Source organism: Elgaria multicarinata, chromosome 9, assembly GCF_023053635.1.
Source record: "Elgaria multicarinata webbii isolate HBS135686 ecotype San Diego chromosome 9, rElgMul1.1.pri, whole genome shotgun sequence".
NCBI lineage: Eukaryota > Metazoa > Chordata > Lepidosauria > Squamata > Anguidae > Elgaria > Elgaria multicarinata.
The window spans coordinates 90052978-90077121 of NC_086179.1; the positions used below are offsets into that span (position 1 = coordinate 90052978).

The 24144-nt window shown below is 42.1% G+C and overlaps 1 protein-coding gene across 1 annotated transcript in view; it reads left to right on the forward strand.

Annotated features, from left to right (window-relative positions):
* Positions 1–24144, forward strand: part of SEMA3A (semaphorin 3A) — a 253399-nt gene that overhangs the window by 205290 nt on the left and 23965 nt on the right. The window contains exons 8-13 of the mRNA XM_063134309.1: positions 1688–1802; positions 1954–2023; positions 2866–3010; positions 9113–9332; positions 18908–18999; positions 23562–23603. Coding sequence (XP_062990379.1) covers positions 1688–1802; positions 1954–2023; positions 2866–3010; positions 9113–9332; positions 18908–18999; positions 23562–23603 — 684 coding nt within the window. The remainder of the gene's footprint in view (positions 1–1687; positions 1803–1953; positions 2024–2865; positions 3011–9112; positions 9333–18907; positions 19000–23561; positions 23604–24144) is intronic.

Sequence of the window (24144 nt, forward strand, 5' to 3'; positions counted from 1 at the left end):
TATTTTTCATGTTAAATTAATTGCAAACCGGGGCTCATCTCAGGTTGGGGGAGGGAAAGCTTATTTACTAATTAAATGATAATTCTGTATCTACTTAAAATAATACAACAATCCCTAAGCGGTATACAGACTGGTGAAGAATCTAGTGGCTGGTAAAGAACCCATGGTAACTTTGGCTCTGATGTAATGCCTATTTTCAACCATCAGATAGCTTACATGGGACTTTAGAGCAGCCTTTCCCAACCAGGTGCCCTCCAGATGTAATACAATTACCAGAATTCGCAGCCAGCATGACCAATGGAATTATGGGAGTTGCAGTCCGATACATCTAGAGGGCAGCAGGTGGGGAAACGCTGCTCCAGAGCAATCTTTTGCTCAAGTAATCACCAGGCTGGAGGATCAGCTCTGGCAGCTTAATCAACAGCATCATATTGAATAGCAGTTTCCATAATGTAATATTTGGAAATGTAGCTTTAATAAGGAGAACGTCAAGAAGAAAAGATCCATCGATGCTGTATTTTACTGTATATTTTGCACTGTAGTACTTCCAAGAAGACCCTAACAAGCTCAAAACCATTTCAAGAGCATAATTAATCTTTGAATGCATCTATGGACATTTTTTGTCCACCCTGTTCTCCTATTATGCACTTGTACAGCAGTCTGGCTTCTTTACTTATAACAATGCATCATCATCATATGCCCTCAGATCTCTCTCTGATTGCCATGGGGGGCGGAAATACATTTTAAAAATGAAGGCTGTTTGGCATAGTCCATGAGCCTCTAGGAAATAAAACAATGCACTCAAGTGTGTTGACCATGGCTCAGGACTCAGATAGAATACTCGAAGGACCACCTTCCACCGTACCGACCATCCTGGGATTGAAGATCTGCTGGGGAGGCTTTGCTTGTGGTGCCCTTGGGGAATGTGGACAATGAGGCCACCATGCATTACAGGGCCTCTTTGATGGCAGCCCCCCAGCTGTGGAACATCCTTTTGGTAGAGATTCCGCTGCTCCCCATGCTGTTGCCATTTAGGTGCCGGTTAAAGGCCTATTTCTTTGTGCAGGTGTTTGGACTATAGGCAAGTGCTCTTTTTGTGTTTTGTTTGATTGATGGTTTGGTTTTATTTAATTATGTATCTGTGATTTTAGAGTCATTATTTTAATGTCGTTTCCGTGATGTACTGTATTTTATATAGGTTTGTTAGCCACCCTATGCTCTTTGTGAGAAAGGGCAGAATATAAATAAAATAAAATAAATAAGCTGAAATATGTTGGTGCCCAAGTAGCTATATCAAGCAGGGTACTTTGTCCAACCAACAGGCCTTTATATTATTATTATTATTATTTATTTATATAGCACCATCAATGTACATGGTGCTGTACAGAGTAAAACAGTAAATAGCAAAACCCTGCAGCATAGGCTTACATTCTAATAAAATCATAATAAAACAATAAGGAGGGGAAGAGAATGCACCAAACAGGCACTGGGTAGGGTAAAACTAACAGTATAAAGTCAGTGCCTGAGTCCCCTACTCCATCAAGAAATCAGGAGATGATTTCAAGCTTTCTCTCCTCCTCCCTAACATCTGTAGCGTGATCACTGGAAGCCAGGAGCAAGATGTCCCACGCTATATTGAAAGAATCTGGCTCTTTTACTGTGCTGACATGAACTGTTCCTTTTACAGAATGACTTTGGGGGCCACCGAAGCCTTGTTAACAAGTGGACCACCTTCCTCAAAGCCCGCCTGATGTGTTCTGTGCCAGGGCCCAATGGCATCGATACTCATTTTGACGAACTCCGTAAGTGGCTGAATCATTTGTGAACGCAAAATAATTCTCTGGCCAGTTGCATATGTTCATTACTGAATTGACTAAGCTGTGTGTCCCCCCCCCCTTCTTATCCCTTTCTCCCCTCCCTACTTTTTCCTTTTCTTTTTCTCCTTTTTGACAGAGGATGTGTTTCTAATGAACTCTAAAGACCCTAAAAATCCAATAATCTATGGGGTATTTACAACATCCAGGTACAGAACGTATCATTTTACTTATATGGGAGCTTATGGGGGTGGGGGGTGGGCTGTTTTAAAAAGCATTCTTTGTTAAGATGGTCCTTTAAAAAGGAAGGCATTTTCTTAACCTTTGAACTGCTAAAATCTAGTCGATGTGAGAGGTTAATGAATTGGAGTTTTCTTATGAGCAATGTACATCATCACTCTGAAGCCTGCGGCCACACAGTTTGAAAGAATGTGTGTGTTGTTCTGCATTTAGCCCTTTTCCTAGCATTGGTTTTATATTTTATAATGGCCTTAGGAAACTTTATGGAGGCTGATACAACTCGAACATAAATGTCTTGTTTTCATTGACAAGTTTGTGCTAGAAGTGGAACCTTTGCTTAGAATTTGTTTATGAGAGCATTTACAAATCATACAAGTGACTCCCATCCATTTCAGAGGTCCATAACTTGTGTAGTTTGTAAACATGCTGATCCGCATAGGCAGAAGTCTTTGTACTTAAACTGGAGTGGTGTTGGGAGCAAACACAGAGGCGGCAGCAGCAGCACACCAGCTAAGTGGAAAGGGGACCTCAAGAAGGAAAGACACCTAAAGGTTACGGGGAGTGGAAGGAAATGGAAATTAAAACATGGATGATGAGAACACATTACGACACATATTTAAATAATTTTATTTTGAATTTGTTAAGGAATTGTATCAAGGTGATTGGATTTTTCATTTTCAAAAAGCATAAACAAGTTGTGAAAAGCTGGTATTTCTAAAGCACTCTAATTTAGATGTAATGACTTCTCTCTCTCTCTCTCTCTCTCTCTCTCTCTCTCTCTCTCTCCCCCTATTACTTTTTCCAATATTAGCAACATCTTCAAAGGATCAGCTGTGTGTATGTACAGCATGACTGACGTGAGGCGGGTGTTCCTTGGTCCATATGCTCATAGAGATGGTCCCAACTATCAGTGGGTTCCATACCAAGGGAGAGTGCCATACCCACGGCCAGGAACTGTAAGTGCATCATTCCCTGGACAGTGAGATGTTGTCGAAGAAGGATTGGCTGGCATTTATTGGGGGCAAAATGCTGTTCTCTCTGTAGGAGAGAATAACATTGAGGAGTCACTCCAGAAAATTCACAATGACCCATGTTCAGACGACACAAGCCACAGTGGTTAAGCTTTTTGAGCTAAACATTATGAATTAGCATGTCATGTGAACCATTCCTAACCATGGTGGCTATATAACCATGGTTTAAATATGCTCACTAACCATTTACTGCAAAAGGGTTAGCGGCCTAACCATGGCTTAGCATGTCGTCTGAACAGCCCCAATGATTTCAGTTGCACCAAAAACAGAGAATGATTTAACTTATCCGTTGACATTGTAATGCATTTCTTCTGCCTGTTGAAACTACGTTAGGGAGAAGTCCCAACAAATGTGCTATATTAGTATGAATAATGTTTAAAATGCATAATATAAGGGAAATTGCTTGCAAAAATGTGTGTATTAGGTAAAGTTGTATACAAATATGCATGTAATGCAGATAAACTGTGCATGAATTTTAATGTAAACTCCTTGAAAAGAGCAGCAATGTCTACATCTATGTTATTGCACAGGCATTTCACTGGCCCTTAGGTTTGATCCTACCACCTCAGAGCAGTGGGTCCAAGGATCAGGTTTTTTGTCCAGCTGATGTCAGTGCAACCAATGCAGCCTTCTCTACACATGATGCAGCAGAATGGGACAGTAAACTCCTAAGGTGGCATGGTGGACTATACCAATTGAGTCTACAGGTGGACAGAGGTCATTTTTAATGCTTTTCCTATGTAAAAGATTCCTTGCAAATAAAAAAAATTGGCACATTAGAAAGAAAGATTCTAGGCTAACCCTCTCTTCCTGCTGTGCTAATTTTCTGCTCATGGGGAGATTCGATATATTTGGGTGCATTAAAAATGTGATTCCCACTGAAATTGTCCCATTCGTTCTACCACCTCAAAACTCTTTTACTTCATTGTGTTGCACATATAGACGAGATCCAAGACATCTTTTGGGTAAGCACTTCAAATTATCTGTTATAGGTTACTTCAGACAATATTGAAAATTCCCTTCACTCTCTATAGCTGTAACATAATTTAAGACATAGATAGATAGATAGATAGATAGATAGATAGATAGATATTGTTTAACCGGGGTGGAAGACATAGCTAATTAATATATGAAGAAGCTGAAATTATCTTTGAGCATTCTGAATGGGTTTGTTGCATTAAATAATCTATGGGCTCATCTACACCAAGCAAGATATTCCACTATGAAAGTGGTATATAAAAGGCAGGAGCCACACCACTGCTTTATAGCGGTATTGAAGTGCACTGACAACTGTTGGGTCCCATTGACACATACCATATACTGCTTTCATACTGCTATATCCTGCTTGGTGTGGCTCCTGCCTTTTACATACCGCTTTTGTAGTGGAATATTCAGCTTGGTGTAGATGAGCCCTAAGTCTACAATCCTATGTGCTTTTACCTGTATGTGGGAGTGTAAGCATCATCAAACACAGTGGGACTTCTAAGTAACCGCTATGTAGCCATCCTCCTCCTCCTCCTCCTCCTCCTCCTCCTCCTCCTCCTCCTCCTCCTCCTCCTCCTCCTCTCTTGTTGATATCTGTAGCAGTTTCATCCTCTGCACACATTACTCTATTCAACCCAGCAGAGCCGTATTTCATAATTGTCCAAGAACTTCTCAATTTCATCCTCCACTTCCACATTTTCTGAGCATGTCCATTTACACAAAATTGTCAATAATTTATTTTAAAAAAATTGTGACACCATTTGCACAAATTTCAAGATCCCTCCCCTCCCAAAACAATTACACAATTTTTTGCCATTAAGAAACAAAACACAAAATCTGTGTTCCACTTGCTGCAGATCAAGTCTTCTCCCTTACCAACCTGCCCGGTCACTGAGTTTCATCCGAGGGCCTGCTCCTGGTGGTTCCACCTAGATCCATCCTCCGATTGGAATCCACCAGGGGAAGAGCCTTCAGCGTGGTGGCGCCCCTCCTGTGGAATTCCCTGCCTCTGGAGGTCAGGCAGGCGCCAACCTTGTACTCCTTTCGGCGCCTCCTGAAAACATCTTTATTCCAAGAAGCCTTTCTTTAACATGCAGCCTTGGATTTCTGTTTTTGCTTCTTTTTAAATTTTGTTTTAACTGTTTTATTGTGTTTTTATTTTCATTTTACCTTGTAGACCGCTCCGAAATTTTTCAATGGGGAGCGGTATATAAATATTCTAAATAAATAAATAAATAAATAAGTCAAGGCCCGTGGGGGGAAACACAACAAATTCTGTAGGGCCGAACCAGAAAAATCCATCAGGTTTTCTTTCTCCAAATGGAATTCTCAGACATCCCAAACAAAGGGAAATGCAGATCCCAATGCAAAAACACCCCCAGAGCACAGAAAGCACACACAGAAAATGTGCAATTTGCTAACTGCAAGTACAATCTCAGTGAATGGAGCCTGAGGCTGTAATCCTATATACAGTGGTAACGGGAAGTAAGTCCCTTTGAACTCAGTGGGCCTTAATTTTTGAACCGGACAAAATGCCAATATTTATATCGAAAATCAGACATCACAGATATTTGTTGCAACAACACAGCTTCTCGGATTATGCGTTAAAGAAAACACATCTAAAATGTTACACTTGTCTAAATGACACACAAGTATGAGCATATTCAGAATGTGCATGTTCGAACCGGACTGTGATCATATTAACAAGATTTGTGGTCGGAAGAAGAGTGGATGAGTCCAAATTCAGTTCTGTCTTAGTAAAACTCTCACAAATGTTAAAAATAAATTCTTAGATGGAAGGTTAGCAAAGCACGTATGACTAGTGTAGGTATTTCATGAACAGTGCTTTCCTATACATGTCTGCTCAGAATATATTCTTTTTTAAAAAAGACAACAACAACCAACTTCTCACACTCTGGACATTTTTTAAATCTGTTCAGAGCCATTGTCCCCCGATTTGCTCCTGCTTAGGAGGGAGAAGGAGAAGGAGCGGGGGAGATATTGAGTACCAGCTTCTGTACTTTGAAATGTGCATTGCGTTGAAAGGAATACAGTGCAGAGAATTAAAGTTGCATGTATTCATTTCAATGGGATGTGCGTTTGGATGCTCATTCCAGTGAGAGGGAGTGTCGGCTTGGTTGCCTTGATAACATGGACATGTTCTTCCACCACCTCCCACCACCACCAAGGAGGGTAAACACAGTCTGAGAACAGTTTGCACCCTTTCACAGAAAGGTGTGGAAAATTGCCATGGTGGTCGTGGTGGAGATAGCAAAACTGTTGGCAAAACACACCTCCCATTTTAACTCATTGCTAATTGCAGAGGTTTCCATAGGCGCTGGATAATGAAGACAGAAGAGAACAAGAAAACACGGGGGTGTTCGTTTTGCAGCTTTCATTTCAAACATTAGGAATGTAAACAGTAAATCAATACAATGTAGAAAGAGTGAACTCTTTAAAATGATTTAGCACTTGGTTTTCCTAAGGGATCACAATGTGCCTGCCATTGAACTAAGGAATTTGTGTGTGAGAGAGAAATGCCTACAAAGTCTTTGGACAGTCTCATGGTATGTTTATTTCTTGTAAATTTGAGGTTTATGGATGGCTGCTTGCAAAATGATCAAGTCAGTCCGTTTAAAAAAAAAATGGAAAAAAAGATGATTCACATAACACTCACACATGTTGTGTATGAACCCCAGCTGCATTAACAATACTTAGCACGTCGAAATTACTTTTCTTGTTCAAAGCACTTCACATATATTATCCGATTAATCATTATCTAATTAATGCAAGTAATCAGTATTGCGCTCCATCTGGAAAATTAGGACTGCCTTGGGACTGTGAAATATGGAATTCTTTTAAGCTCAAAATTGCCATGGGCTACAGAAAGACTGTTGTCAGTTGTTGGTATTCTTTAACTGCTAGAATGTGGCATTGATTTTTTAAAAAAAATAAGATGAGAACCTCCTGCAGTGTTTCTGGTTTTTAATTGTGTTTGATCTTCAGTTAACCCAAGCTTTGATAGAGGAATTTTGTCGCAAACAATAAAATAATACACAATATTTAATGAAACTGGGCTACGTAGAACTGGCTCACTGGAATGTAGAACACCTTCCTCTTCTTTTGAACGACATTGGTGTGTGTTTTAATTTCCTTTCTGATGAATTGTTAATAAGGCAATAGCCATGGTAATTAATTTTTCTCCCTATTGAGTATCTTGCAAGAATAGGATTATTGTTATAATTACATTTCGGCTTTCAAGTGGTGTATACTTTAGGAATGCATAAGCTATCAAGGAAGTCATTGTAACACTGGAGTATTTGTGTTCTTAACTCAAAGGTAGTGAACACAAAATATAATCATGCCACCAATAATGATATTTCACATTTGAAAGCCCTTCACATATATTTGGAGTGAGGCGAGAAGGTAGCTCAAAATGTGAACTTGAATAAGGCAGCCCCAAATCAAGTTTCAGCTTGGCCTGGTATCTACCATGCCTTCCATCACCTCCTGCCTTCTTGTCCTCCCTCCACCTAACTTGGGGAAAGAGGAGAGGGTAAGGGGCTGTTTGACAGATCCAACCCATCACTCAAAAAAAAAAAACCCTTCCATGTTTCTTCAGGTGAACTCTCTAACAGCACAGGTTATTTGGAATGCTCTGTAATCCTTACTGCATGGTAGGCCAGTATGATTACGTCTTATATCTTTCCTACAGTCACCTAGTGAATGTTCGCTTAAGCTGAGATTTGAATCAGGGGCCCACTGTCTTGGACATAGTGCAAGATTAGAGGAAGACCTCTAACCCTGCCAGGATCGCACAAAGATAGGGATGTTTGAAGAATTTGAACTTCCCATAGAAAATGACCCGATCGACACTTCCTTGCCTACTATGTGTAACTTAGTTATTCACGAGCTTCATGAATGTTCAGACACAGTTCTCAGCTCAAACCAAGGGATCAAACTGTTTAAAAACATGTATTTAGATGCAAGTTTTGTGCATCTTCTTATTATTGCAGATTAATATAGAAATGGAATGGAATGGGCTTATGGGGGAATACATACTAAAGTGAAACGAACTGAAAATAGATGCATTCATCTGTCCCTACATGGAAACACTGATTATTTGAGGGGTTGTTGTGAAGACATTATTGGATGCAATGAGAATTCCTGTAAACATAATTCTGTCCACAGCCACCATCAGGCTCTCAGTTGTAAAGCAGGGGCATGCAAGTTGTGGTTCTCCAGATGTTGATGACTACAACTCCTATCATCCCCCCACCATTGGCTATGCTGGGTAGGGATGGTGAGAATTGTAGGCCAAAGCATCTGAATGGCCACAAGTCGCCCATTCCCTGTGAGCATGATGCCTGGAAAAGGTCGGGCTAGGAATTTATTTATTTTTATTTATTGCACTTATATACCGCTCCCATAGCCAGGGCTCTCTGGGCGGTTTACAGAAATTCTAAAATTAAGATTAAAACGAGTATACAAAATTTAAAATCCTAAAACACAGAACATACAGACATAAAGCATTAAAAACCGTTAAAAAACTAAACATGTGGGTGAATTAAGATGTGCCACCATATGCCTGGGCAAAGAGGAAAGTCTTAACCTGGTGCCGGAAAGATAGCAGCGTTGGCACCAGGCGAGCCTTGTCAGGGAGATCATTCCATAGTCTGGGGGCCACCACCGAAAAGGCCCTGTCCCTCGTTGCCACACTCCGAGCCTCTCTCAGAGTAGGCACCCGGAGGAGGACCTTAGATGTTGAACGTAGTGACATCTCATGTCGGGAGAGGCGTTCCATCAGGTATTGTGGTCCCAAGCCATGTAAGGCTTTATAGGTCAAAAACCAGCACCTTGAATTGGGCTCGGAAACATACAGGCAGCCAGTGCAAGCGGACCAGAGCAGGTGTTATATGGTCGAACCTTCTGGTTCCCGAAATCAATCGGATTCCCGAATGTGATCGGATGGGAATGCTGTGACTTACCTAGTAGGGGCAATCAGTCTCATGACAATATTCTGTTTTGCTCTCTCCTCACCAGTGTCCAAGTAAAACATTTGGGGGCTTTGACTCGACCAAGGACCTTCCCGATGAAGTCATCACATTTGCAAGAAGCCACCCGGCTATGTACAACCCGGTATTCCCTATCAACAACCGTCCCATTATGATCAAAACGGATTTGGATTACCAGTTCACACAAATTGTAGTTGATCGGGTAGATGCAGAGGATGGCCAGTATGATGTCTTGTTCATTGGAACAGGTAAGTTGCCAGCATCCTCTGTTGGAAAGAGAAAGGAGATGCAGAGTAGAATCTGAGGTGCAGCCTATTTTGCTTTGCTTCTCTGCAAGCAGTTTTCGTTACTACACAATTTATGACACACGTTTGCATAATAAATAAATAACCCTGCCTGTGTAGTGATTCGTTTTGTTGTTGGGCCTTGGTTATTGGATCATGTTGTATGGTTATATTGTTACATTAATTGCTTTGATAATTTTGTTAGTGAGAGGTATATAAATGTGTGCAGTGAAATAAATAAATAGCTGACAGAGATGAACAGAGTTGTGCCAGAGCAAGCCATGGTGGATCACAACCTTGTTCGGAGGCCATGTGTCTTCTAGTCGGCCTAACTGGAATACTTTTAAGCAAGGGTCGACATTAGTTTCATTAGTCTGTACTTTAATTAAGAAAAACAACAACAACCTGCCCTGAACACAGAAAACTAGCATTTCAGAGAAAGCGCTAGGCCAACCTCCTTCTCCACAGCATGGAGGGGATTTTTTCTTTGGTATGGTGGAGTACATTCTTAGAACTCCATCCTGCAGACTAAAGAGGTACAGTCCAGATATGGACGTCCCACTTCAGTATGAACTAGGCATTGAGACCAAATGGATTTTTCATTGATAGATTGGCCTGGTTCTGACGACACGCTAAACCATGCTGCTTAACCACAAAATGGTTAAGGGAATGCATGAAGGTTAATGCATTACCTTAACCATTTTGTGGTTAAGCAGCATGGTTTAGCGTGTTGTCTGAACCAGGCCACTGAGTGGGAACTGAAGTACATATTCTAGATTATGCATGCCACTGTTTTGCAGAAAGAACTCTCGGTCTTCAAATGTGTAACATTAAATATGATTTATTTATTTTTAAAGGCGGACTCACCCATATTCATCCCTTTGGGGACATGGCTAACTCTGTTTGTTATACATACATTCATATGAAATTTAGCTCTTTCAGCAATAATACTCATAATACAAACATATTCCAACAATTTAAACAATAAGGTTGCTGTCTTTTAGCCGCTTACATGGGAATAAGTCCCATTGAATTCAGTGGAACTTACTTCTAAGTAGACATGTATGTGAATGCATTGAAAAGAATAAAAGCACCGAAGAACTGCTTCTATTGTGGTCAAGAGTCCACACTGTGCATGCAACATATGCATGTGGCGTCCAGATGGGTTTTGTAGTTAATTCCGCAAGAAAACACACAATGGGGGCAGCCCACATGTTTGCTGCAAACATATGTTGTCCCCAGGCGCTGGGAAGAGTTTTTTCCCCTCACGTGGCAACTACATTACCATGATTAGTTATGTATTTGATTGATGGGATCTGTATCCTGCCTTTCCTCCAAAGAACTCAAGGTGGCATAGGATAGGATGGTTCTGCTTTATCCTCACAACAACCCTGTCAGGTAGGAGGTCAAATGCAAAAGGGGACTGGGCTCCTGCACCTTTAATCATTGTGTAGAAGAGGACATTTCAGTTCCTGTAGCTTGTCATCCATCTGGCCACCCTACTGTGATGTAGGTTAGGCTAGTTGACAGTAATTATACCCATGGTACTTAGGCCTTAGCGAGACCTAAGGTTTATCCTGGGGTCATCTCTGCCTGCTCCCGGGATATCCTGTGTGTCATTTACATGTATAGGGATGATCCCTGGACGATCCCAGGATAAACCTAGCTAAGGCCACAGTGAGCTTCATGGCTAAGTGGTTGATTCAAAACCACATCTCTGTCTCTTTATTTATTGATTTATTTATTACATTTTTATACCACCCAATAGCCGAAGCTCTCTGGGAGGTTCACAAAAATTAAAACCACAATAAAACAACCAACAGGTTAAAAGCACAAATACAAAATACAGTATAAAAAGCACAAAAAGGCAAATATGTCTCTTGATAATATATAATGCTTTAGTTCTGGATGAATGAGCAGGGGGGGAAAGCCCAGCCTCTTAGGAAATCACAATTTTTATGAAGACTCTCTCCTCATCCAATAAAGAGCTCCTTTCGAGTTGAAAATATGATGAACTTCATTAGGACTCCCCATAACTGAACCCACCATGTGTGTGTTTTCTTTCTTTCCTTGCATGGTCTGTGGCTCATGAGGCCCTGCTTGTTTTCTAATGTTTTGGGATTGTACCAGATGCAAAATTTCAGGTTGTAACAATCAAATCTGGAATGCGGTACACGGAAAGGCTTTTCTCATATAGACACTGAACATAAACCACAGGCTAGTTAGTCATTGTGCTTATGTTTTGTGAACTAGCAGCTAACATCATGGGTGTCGCAACACTAAACATTTATAAATGGAATTCACCAGAAAGTGTTTCAGCAAGGGGAAAAAGTGAACTCGACTTGCCTCTGTAGTTTTTTCTTGCTTTTATTTTTATGAAATGGCAACAAACATCTATGATTACATGCAAATTTGTTCAGTCCAAGTTTACTTATCTTAAGGGGAAAGTTGTTTCATTAAGGAAACCATGTGAACTAGCCAAACATTTCAGAACCGTGGTAACAAGTTCTTAGAGTTTTCTGACATTAAACAGCTTTTCCCGTGAGAATCCGAAACACATTGCGAATCTCTGACTGAGTACATTTGTGTACACCAACAGAAGTACATTAAGCTAATGCCACCTTATTTGTGTCACATTTACACTGTTTTGTAAGGTGTCACAGGCCTTGAACTTGAGACTCTAGCAGTAGGACCCAGTGCTTTGGTCTCTGTTAGGGCAATCCTATGCAGGTTTACTCAGAAGTAAGTCCCAGTGGGCTTTACATATTAATAAGTGTGCTTAGGATTGCAGCCTGTGCTGCCATGGCAGGCTGCTGGAAGTGAGAGATAGAGATAGGAGAACCAGCCATTTTCAAGCTCCCCTAAATTCTCTGAATATCGCTTTGAAGCTCATTTTAGCTTGCTCTTTAAAAACAACAACAGAACTATTTTTCAGCTTGTTCCAACAAGAAAAGTGCACATTTTGAATGGGAATTTTTTGAAAATGCACCCCCCCACACACACCTCATTAACTAAAGGGTTGAACCCCTACTCTGGGTCATATGCACTTTTGTAGATGTGAAGAATTAGCATTTTTAATGTATTATTTATCCAATCGTCATGAAGCACGTTGTGTAAATTATGACATGTTGCTTTTAAAGTGGCGAGTGGTACTTGTAAGCTATGAAGCATCTTAAGCAACAGATTTCTCATCACAGGCGCTTTTGTGGATGAAAGCTTATACCACACTAAATGTGTTCGTCTTTAAGATGGCCAAGCAGACAGAAAGAAAGGAAACACACACACACACCAAAAAAGCTTACCCAAATTATTAAGGGGTGCTCTCATCACCACCCCATTCTAATGGTTCAAAGGCTCAAGGCAGATAAGCAAGAAGTCTAAGAACCGTCCCACGAAATAAAACTTTTTTAAGGATCACTTCCAATGTTAACAGCTGTCATACTGGGGTAGAGCCCAACACCTCACCCTATGCTATCTAGGCAAATACAAGCCCCCTAGGACAGCCTCCCCTCCCCAACCCTGTGCCCCTCCCCAGATGTGTTGGACTGCCAACTCCCATAATTGGGCATGAATGGTCACACCTCCCCAAGAAAACCAGCTGCTGCTGCTTTTGCTGTTCCTAGCGGAGCAGAATTTCTGGACTTCAGTTTTGGTCCTCCCTGGTGATCCATGGAAAATGAAGCCTATAAAGCCAAAGCGTTCTCACCTTTTCTAGGTAATGCAGATAAGCCACCATTCCAGAATCCAATTACTAGCATTGCTTATAAGGGCAGTTTTGGTGCATATGCCATGGTCTCTATAGCATTTTAATGCCTTTTCCTAGATAGTAGTATTAAACATAAGAACAGGCATTCTGGATCACACCTTCTTTTCTCTAAGTATTTCATAGCACTATTGAACTGCACAGATAAATGCTCGGGCACAATCCACATTCCATATACCACTTTCATAGTGTTATATCCTGCTTTTTATTCCACATTAATAGTGATTTATAGTCTCAGTTTCCCATGTATAAAATGAAAACAATGGCATCCTTCTCCAGGGGCCCTGGACAGGTAAATCAGTCCTAATAGTAGAGCTAGCTATTAAGCCAGCATTTTCATAATAAACACAGACAGTGCAATCCTGTGCCTGTTTATTTGGAAGTAAGTCCCACTGTGTTCAATAGGACTTACTGTTTGGTCTGTGTGTTTAGGATTGCAGTCCAAATGAATAGTTTGTCCAAAGCCTCGCCTCAATAATGGTCCCCTTTAATCGCTTTCCAGCAGGCTAAAATACATATTTTAACACATCCATTTGCACTCATAACTTGATTTGGGGGCAAGGGAGGATCGTTAGTACAGTTTGAGTCCATCTGTCAGTAGACATGAATTAATAACAGTAATTTTATCTTGTAAACTGAGTTACTCACCAAAGCTTACTGATCTGAGAAGAAGGGCCTGATTCAATTTGTGTGAAATTGTTTGAAATATTACTCCACAAAAACCTGATCTTGAATACAGATAAAGCTTGCGTTTGGATGTCTGAGGCCTGAAGGGAGACGCTGTAGCATTTAACACATTGTACATTTGACCTCAGAGGCTTTATAAAGCAGCAAGCCACTAATCACGGCAGAATCCTCTTAAGATAGAACTATTTATTTTAAAGCTTTAGTGTGTGGATATGCCATGTCTATCTCCCAGGCTCACATGCCATCAGCCAATTCCTTTGTCTTTATCAAAACTCTGGTGTCCTCAAATTTAGAATTCAAACATAGCACCAGTGACAGTACAGTTCTCCGATACGTCTTCTTTGTTTTCCGAAGCTCAAAGTCTTCCCACCTTCGATGCTGACAGGTTTTCTTTGAAAACATAATTTCCAAATGGGAGTAAAGGCAATTACTTTGGCATCCGTTGTTGTATTCTAACTCTTGGGGCACAATTCTAAGCATGTTTAGACAGAAAAAAGGCCATATCTTTTTCCTCCTCCTCCTCCTTCCTTCCACAGCTCTTTCCTTACACGGACTTTGATTCTAGACTGCTTGGACAGAGCCTGCCTGTTTGTGCTTGGGAATGGGGCTGCAGCATCTCCTGTGAGTGCTGTGGAAGAATGTAATGTAAAAAGGAAACAAAGGGGTGAAAAATAAAGGAAAAGCAAAGAAGCATAACCCAGTGGGATTGGGACCTGCAAAGGGGGACTTCCTAAAAGAAGAGGTTTCAGGGTTGTTAGGAAGTAGCGATGGGAGAATGTGCCCCAGGTAAATCCATTCTCTCGTTGAATAATAACAATCTCACCTATTTAAGTTCAGAATTCTCCCACAAAATCAACTCTGGTTCCATTTAAACAAGTCTTGCACATAACAGTATTAAAGTACATTTTGGGCCATGGGTAGACCAGGCCTATATCCCGGGATCGCCCCAGGATCATCCCTGTACATCCAAATGACACACAGGGAATACCAGGAGCAGGCAGAGATGACCCCTCCATTTGCCTGGGGTAATCCTTAGGTCTAGCTAAGGCCTTGGAAGCTGTAGCTTGGAAATACGTAGTTCATCATGCCATCATGCATTGCTACGTTATGCACCCTCTTCCTGACTGGGTGCTTTCGCATGGCCTTTCTACTGAATGTTTGTTCACAGTCACAAGGAGGAAGGTCATTGGTTGTGGGATAAAGTGATACACAGTTTACCGTAAACCCAAAAAGGGTTAATCCAACCAACTCAGCACATGCACAGAAATAGTGTTGTTTAGAAACAGACTGTGCGTGCTCAAAAGCTGTGATATATATATATTGAAGATTATTTTTCATTGCGTACCTACACAGCTGTGTAGAAGATGTGAATAACCACACCATGTATTTTTAAACCTGCACAGCTGTGAAGGTGTTTATGGAGTTACTGGACTTCAAAAATAAAATTTAAAATAAAATTTAAAGAGCAACCTTAAATGGCAACATGACGTCCCGCTTCTCCCATAGTTGCAGCACTGTACTGTGGCTTGTGGCATGGACTTGCACTATGCATTAGTATGTGGCACTTGATCATGCTATAAACACAAGAGATACTGGATTGTATTTATTAACATGGCCCCACAGAGCAGTAGTTGTGTTTGAAAAGAAATACTGGGACAGTGGTGCCTCACAAATGAAAGGAAACTCTACTCTGGGCTCTAGGCCTTAGCTAGACCTAAGGTAGGGTGACCATATGAAAAGGAGGACAGGGCTCCTGTATCTTTAACATTCGCATAGAAAAGGGAATTTCAGCAGGTGTCATTTGTATATATGGAGAACCTGGTGAAATTCTCTCTTCATTACCACAGTTAAAGCTGCAGGAGCTATACTAGAATGACCAGATTTAAAAGAGGGCAGGGCACCTGCAGCTTTAATTGTTGTGATGAAGAGGGAATTTCATCAGGTTCTCCAATTATACAAATGACCCCTGCTGAAATTCCCTTTTCAATACAACTGTTAAATATACAGGAGCCCTGTCCTCCTTTTCATATGATCACCCTACCTAAGGTTTATCCTGGGATCATCCCGGGGTCATCCCTGTTCATGTAAATGACGCACCGGGGATCCCAGGAGCAGGCAGCAATGACCCTGGGATGATCCCGGGATAAACCTTAGGTCTAGCTAAGGCCCTAGAAGGAAGCAGGCAAAAGTCTCCAAAGGGTGGTTTAGAAGGCTCTGTGAAACTGTGCAGAAGCCTGCCTTGAGCCCAAATGGTTTCATTTTGAACTGTTTTAGCCCCAAAGCAGTCACCAAAATGGGGAGTGGAGTTTTGCAGGCCTGCAGGAAGAAATAGATTTTTTAAAAAGTTGTTAATCTAAGTGTTCTCTCGTTCTCTCTCTCTCTCTCTCTGAGGAAAAAAACCACACTGCTAGCTACCATTTTCCCTCCCAGAAAAAAATGTGATGGCACCAGAAGGGAGAGAGGGGTTGGGGGGAGGGATGGAAGAACTGTGGAGCATTATGGAAAATTCAAAATGGTGGTTGGCGTTCCATGATTAGGGGACTGGAAAGGCAGGTGGGCCAGGCCTCAGCACCAGTGTGCCCAACTGGGGTGCTCTGCCCCTAGCAGTTTCCGGAAGATGCCAAGTGCTTCCACTGGCCCTAGGGGCTAGGGATATTTCATAGGAAGTTTTCAGCACCTTCATCAAACTGTAGCTGCCAAGATTCTTGAGAAAATACAAAGTGCCATAAAACCAATTTAAATTAATATTGCCAAAAGAGTTTATTATAAATCACTCTCCAGCAGCAAAATATCACATGCTGATATTGAAATTTTGTGTTATCAGCTACCTATTGCAATAGTTTTCAAACAAATAACTTTAAGGGGATCCTTTGCCCATCCATTTGTCTTCTGAGGAGCTCCTGAATGTCTGCCACACAACCCGTACAATTGTAAATATATCTTTGGTGTGTCCTATGGCCAGTTCACATTAGTGTGCCTTAGTACATTCCCAACACTTCCTTGTGGGTAGGTGTGTGTTGAATGAAAGATCAATAATGGTGTACAAGCTGTCTTTCAGGGACGCTTGTCTATCATGAAACCTGATACACTTCTAGGGAAACACAGGGTTCCTACAATTCTTGGAAAACTATCCACTAATGACTGTAGCATCTCAGGAGTGAGCAATCTGGTTCGGGTTCAGGGTTGCATTCGGTGTTGGGTAATCCATTGGGGCTGCATGCCAAAGGGGTGGCAGAGCCAATTCACCAGGAAAACTGATATGTATCCAATGTTAGTCCTATGTAGAATAGAGCCCATGAAATTAATGAGGGCTAAGTTACCCTCATTCATTTCAATTGGTCTGCGCCATGTAGGACTAACATTGGGTACCACCCACAATATTCATGTCCTGTTCTTTTTTTTACTGGCAGTGTGACAAAGAGTTCTACTAGTACCAAATCTTTTCAATTATTGCTTAACTTTTCCCCTTATTGTCCCTTTTCTCAGATTTAACAGCATACTCACACCCAATTTACTGCAGTTAGCGAAACAGTGGCTATGCAGAAACAACAGGCAGAGTACCAGTGTAGTATAGTGGCTAAAGTGTTCGACTGGGGGTCAGGAGACCTGGGTTCTAGTCCCCACTCGGCCATGGAAACCCACTGGGTGACTTTAGGCCAGTCGCTACCTCACCAGGCTGTTGTTGTGAGGATAAAATGGAGTGGAGGAGGAGGATTATGTATGCCGCCTTGGGTTCCTTAGAGGAAAAAAGGCGGGATATAAATGCAATAAATCATCATCATCATTTCTTTTTCTTGGCTTGTGTCTCTTTAAAGAGGCACTTTAAAGAAGTTTTTTTCCACCTTCAGTGACAGCCAGTTTACTTGCTTTAGTTTCTTTAGATTTCACTCCTTTCTGTTTTGGAGCACTTGTCAACCTCAGTACCCACGGCTAGGTAGCAGCACCACAAAGCCCTCCGGGAGTGGCTACCAGAGCAACTGCGAGAAGCTGCTCTTGCTGCCACACTCAGAGGGCATGATCATAGAGTTCTCCGAGCGGCTGTCAGCCTGGGAGCAGCAATAGCAGCCGCAGTCTCTGGGCTCATCTACACCAAGCAGATATTCCACACTGAAAGCGGTATGAAAGAGCTATATAAAAGGCAGGAGCAACACTAATGCTTTATAGCGGTATTGAAGTGTACTGACAACTGTTGGGGCCCATTGACACATACCATATACCGCTTTCATAGTGTTATATCCTGCTTGGGGTAGATGTGTCCTGGGCCCCAACAGTTGTCAGTGTGCTTCAGTACCTTTATAAAGCAGTAGTGTAGATCCTGCAGTGCACTTCAATACCGCTATAAAGCAGTAGTGTGGCTCCTGCCTTTTATATACTGCTTTCATACCACTTTCATAGTGGAATATCCTGCTTGGTGTAGATGAGCCCTCTGTGATAAATCATGGGGGAGGGGGCGACATCTTGAACACCAGTAGCGGACCACACAAAAGGCCTTCGAAGGTGGCATACAGCCTGCAGGCCATGGGTTGCCCACATGTGTTCTTGCTCAACACTATTAGAATCATCAACTGTTTCCTGTAAGATTTCACAACTTAATCAATTTGAGAACATCCCTCCAGCTGCTTGTGTGTCCAGACTGAGCCGTGCATTAACATCTGCCCTTGTATTTTAAAGCAAGCATGAAAAACGTTGGACTTGAGAATAAATCATAAAATGCAGCCCTGGCTGATCTAGTGCATTCCTGGCCTTAAATATACATTTGTGGCAGCTGATGTTTCATTGGTAACTGTACACTGCTCCGTTCACTTGCTGACAGCTAAAATGGATTCAGGGTTCAGATTTTTGGGGGGTTTGCAATTAAAAGATTTCAGCATAATCCCTCCTTTGGAAACTCTTAAGAACCTTTGGGTTCATTTTGAAGGTAAATGTGTGTTCTGTGGAATTGAGTCGAAAGGACACATTGCTACATAATCCTCTTTTTGAAATATGATAATTGTTATATGGAAACATAAAACTTCTGTTGATCTGAAATGGGACTGCTCTTATTGAATACCAGGGTTGAAAAAAAAATATCTCTCTCGCTTTCTCCCAGATATTGGGACGGTTTTGAAAGTGGTTTCTATACCTAAGGAGACTTGGCATGATTTGGAGGAAGTACTGTTGGAAGAAATGACCGTCTTTCGGGTGAGTGTTACTGAACATTTGTTATCTGTTTTTGCCTCCTTTGACGCCATTACCTTCCCCAGACAGCTTCGGATTGAGAGTCCAATGAGCCTTCCTAATTAACTCAGGCACTAGCCAAAATAAACCTTGGAGCTCTCCATGCCAGTTGTGAGCTAATAACAAAACATTATATTGCTGACATCTTTCTTGTTCACTGGAAGGTTAAAACCAATAGATACGTCTGTTTGCAATTTACAGTGAAAATCATCTGTACATTTGAAGGCCTCTCTGCCTGTCTTCTCCACACAAAAATATACAAAATGACATTCAGACAATGGAACAGTAAAAGGTCTATTTTCAGATATGGAGGGTTTCTGTGACCTGCCAATTAAAGAATAATTTTGATCAAGTACACAACGTGACGGTCTGAAGGCCAACGTTGACATGATTTTAGAAACTGATTTCCATGGCATAATTTATTTATTCAAATAGATTTTGCTATCCAGGGGCATATGGCAAATGAGAAGATGGAAACAAAATTGGGCTATACTGCTGATTAGTTGGCCTGATTCATTCAATACAGACCTTTTTATCAATTATAAAAATGCCCCGCCATCAATCATGAATTATTTTGATGCATTTAGACAAATGTTAGAAGAGGCATTCTCTCATCTCTCTTTTGTATCTGGTCAAGAGGGAAAGGCTCCTGCAGCTTTAACTGTTGTGATGAAGAGGGAATTTCACCAAGTGCTGCATGCATAGAACAGACATCTGCTCAAATTCCCTTTTCGATACTACTGTTAAAGATACAGGAGCCCAGTTCTCCTTTTCATACGGTCACCCTAGAGATGGGGCTTGCTGCAACAAATGCCAGCATTAACCAAATACAAAGGGACCAAAACAAAGGGACCACTGAAGCCCAGGAAAAGGGTGGAGCTCAGTAGCAGCAGCACATGCTTGGCACGCAAAAGGTCCTCAAACGCTGTGGTATATATCAAGCTCTTTCCCCTGTCTAAGGATCAGTATTCTGCAAAGCGAGGCAGCAGGAGCGATCTTTTTGTCGTTATTTCTTCCACCCCATCTGGCACTCCCCTCACTAGATATTTTGGCCCACGTTATTTGGGGACCATTTCACAAAATTGTTGGCTTTCATCATTCTGTGCTTTTGATGGAAAGTCAAGCTTGCCTGTGAATGCATCACCGGGCAAGAGACTTGTGAATCTTGCTGCCAGGCTCTGCTTCAGCATGCAGTGGGGGCTTGGGCCTCTAATTTTAAACAAGAAATAAACTTTGCTTTCTCTTTTATATTCAGCTCTACTTATAGTTTACATATAATACAAAGTAATCTAGAGGAGCCAGCTGTTCTTTCACGAGTTCCTTCCATAAATGAAGCAGAATTTATGCCCAATCAAAGTTCCATCTGACGAGCGTTTTGTTGCACACTCGTTCCTGGGCACTCACGGATTCCTCAGAGGGAGCTCACATGACGTCGTCTGTCTCTCGCACGCCTTCTGCCCCTTCTGGTCTTCCTTGCGCCACAAGAAAAACCAGAAAAACGCCAAAATGTTTTTAAAACCAAAGTTGCTGCTCTCTCTGGCTGTGTGTGGGAGAAGTAGTGTGTACACAACGAGGGACAGAATGGCCCCCGTGCACCTTGTTTACTTCCCGTTTGAAAACCGGCAGTAACTGAATGTCCACGGATTCAGTGTTAGCCAGTGTTAGCCAGCGTTTCTTCCAAGGTGTGATGGAGCTTTCAGTCACACTTTTAAGCCAAACTACTTGGATTTAAGCAGACAAATCAGGTACTTAACTTCTAAAATGAAAGGTGCTGTGTTTTTGATGGAAATCGTCTCTTCTCTCCAGGAAGCTATTTCCTTAAAGTCCAGAAGCAAAGGAGTAGGCTGCTCTGTGACACAGTATTCCAGGTCTAAGCACTGACGTTGACAATGGGAATTCCAGCTTAAGGTTTAGAGTCCTAGTGGGATGGACATCGGGTGACTGCAGAGCTAGGATAGATCTAGGACAGACCCTGGCAAAAACATATAAGGGACATACTGCAGATAGTGTGTCTTTATCCTTTTCAACTATGATCAACACTTTGCAACAAACTGCACACTGGTTGTTGTTTTTTTAAGCCTGCCACATTTTAAAAAGCTGTTTGGCAAATGAGAGTAGGGAGTCCTACCGAGGAGGAAGGAAGAACCCTCAGGGAGCACATAGGTCTGGTCAGGAGCACTGCTAGCCACTTAAAAGATTCAGGGCACAACTCTGCATAAAATCTGCATATGCTCATGTATAATTGGAGAACCTGGTGCAAATTTAGAAATAATGACTAGGATTTATTTAAACTTCACAGGGGACAAAGCCAGCCAATTAATTTCGCATCCAAATCATTTCAGTTAAATCAATTCTTCAATTAATTTGCACCCTGACCCAGATCATCCCAAACCAATGATTTCCCGCCCCCTCCTCCCAAGCTTATTTGCTGTGCAGAGAAAGATGTTTTGGGAGAGGGTTAAAGCATGTGGGAAGTAGAGAGTTAATCATGTCTGGTCTGTGACCAGAACTAAGCAAACTTAAAGGAGAGCTAACCCTTCCCTCCCTGGCAGCAAACCCCCCCCCATGAAAATTTCCCCCTGCATAGTAATTAAATGAAGGAGGGATTTCGATAGGCACCAGTGGACACTCAGGACTCCGTGGAATAGTTCCAGACCCCAGGGGAATAGAGTTGGAGCCAGGGCTCCGATGGAATTGGATCAGTGATGCCGTTGGGTCTGGTATGTGGCTGTTCTTGAGGTTTGCAGCCAAGGTCTGCCCTCTTCAGTGCACTCACCTGGAATTATGTTCAACCTTGCAAAAGAGGAGCTGCCCACCCACCCCAACACTGAAGTGACCTGATACTTCACACAACCTTTCAACCCTTCCACATTTCCCCTATGTGTGCCTAACAGCAACCTATGGAAGTCATTAGGAGGCATTGCAACTCCTTCAGTCCCTAGCCACGTGGAATACTTTGCACATGTGACTGGAAACGCACACAGCAGACTGATCAGCATAACCAAGATTTCCTTATCAGCTAACATAAAATATCTTGACCTTATTTTCACTACAGGTGCAGATGGAGTTTGAAGGGTGTTTTTTTTTTTTAAGAGTGCCAAAGGAATTAGTCATATATAGAAATCTGATATGAACTTTCAATGTAACCTATCACTTTTGAGTTTTTACATATCCCCTGGGGTGGATGGATCTAATTTTCTGTCACCAAAGAATGAATTTAACAGCCTGAGTTGCAATACGCCAAGCCCAATGCTTTTCATTTACAATTTCATCTGAATTGAAGGCATTCCAGATGTATTGCATTGATAACGAATGCCTTTTTAACCTGATTTGTGTGGTGTCTCCCTGAACAGCTGAGCAAACATTTTCAGTGTAACCTGTAATTGATGCCTTCCAACACCAAGTGCAATAACCCATTTGCAATGTAGAGTCTGTGGATGCTTAGCATCCACTGAGCCATGTCCAATTCTCCGTTGGGATCAGTGAGGGATGAGCTGAAAATTTGACGTGAACTGTGTGAATGTACTTGGGTAGAAACTGAAGCAACTTTAGGACATTGCAAGGCAATGGGAAGATTTTAACACTTGGGACAGTTCTACATGTAGGACTCAACATGGAGGTCTTACCAAAAACAGTAGACCTGTGCTGACTTCTCTATCCGCCCACCGCTCTCCAACACAGTTTGGCACACTAAGGATGCAATCCTATGGGGATGGCCGTACGCCTCCAAACTCATCTTTGCCTCCACGGTCCCCCACTCTACATTTTGCTAGATGGGTGTTTCACCCATCTAGCTGTGGCATCGGGGAGGGAGAGGGAGGGAGGCTGGGAAGACCTAGGGATATGGAGTAAGCTGTCCCGCTCTCCCCACCCGGTGGCAGACCCTCTTTCCCTTCCCTCTGAGATCATCTGTGTGACAACAGAAAGGCAGTCAGTACGGTTCTCTCCATGCCAGCTGTGAAAGGGAGGGAGAGGGGATCTCAGCCTCCTGGGTCCGAGGTCAGAGCTTTGCCTCCAACCTCAGATCCACGAATCTGAATAGTCCTATAGCCGCCCCCCCCCCCAGACTCTGCCTAGGGGTCATAGGATTGCTCCCCTTCACATTCATCACAGTCAGCATTTCCCAGTCCCCACCAGTGACAGCAGATGATGTGGTGGCATGAGCAGAGAGTCACACAGGGCAGCATGGTTAGCTTCAAATGGATGCTAAACCATGGTTAAAACTGACAAGGGAAAGAAGAGAGTGTTTCTACTGGAAGGGAGATGGAGGTGTAAATTCTGAAACAAACCACTCTTTGCCAGGAGCCAGTGTTGCTGCCCCAGCTTAATTGATTCTGCATTGCATTTCAACATGCACAATTGCACAGGCACAAATGTATGTGAATGCATCCATAGCAACAATAATGTTCCAGTGTGAAAATCAGGATGAACAATCATCTACAAGACACCCAGTTCTCATCCACTTAAGAAAAGCAGCTATTTAAAGCACTTTTGATTTTTTTTCCAACTCTAATTCTCTTTTCCAGGAACCCACAGCTATTTCGGCAATGAAGATTTCCACAAAGCAGGTACTGTACACACAACCTCGAGACTCTTAAATATTTACTGGGCCCTGGATTTCAGAGATCCTGACTTGGCTGACTGAATGGGTATTGATGCCAGCTGCATCCCATTCCTTTTCCTAAATGTTTCTGGTTTCTCACAGAGAATCTGACAGGCAAGAAAGAGAGAAAGTCCTTATTTGTGCTTTGCTCATGATGGAGTAGAAATGAAATGAAATGCTTGTGTATTTACTGAAACAAACATTCGTATTGCTAAATCTAGAGATGTTATATCACCGGGAGTCACTGGTTGTGGGTAGTTGTTAGGGGCAATTGCATTCTGCAGATTTGGTGGCATAACTATCACAACTTCTCTGCCTTTTCCTCCATAAACACTGACCAGGCGTGAATGTGGAAGCAAAGAACTGGGTGGGCACCCTCCGGCCAAAGTTAAGCATTTTTTCAAAGTCCCAGTCACAATGGGGGAGCTAAGCCCTTTTGCATAACTGATTCAGACTGAGGATGACCCCCAAATAAGGGAACCCCTTTTCAACAACAACAACGACAA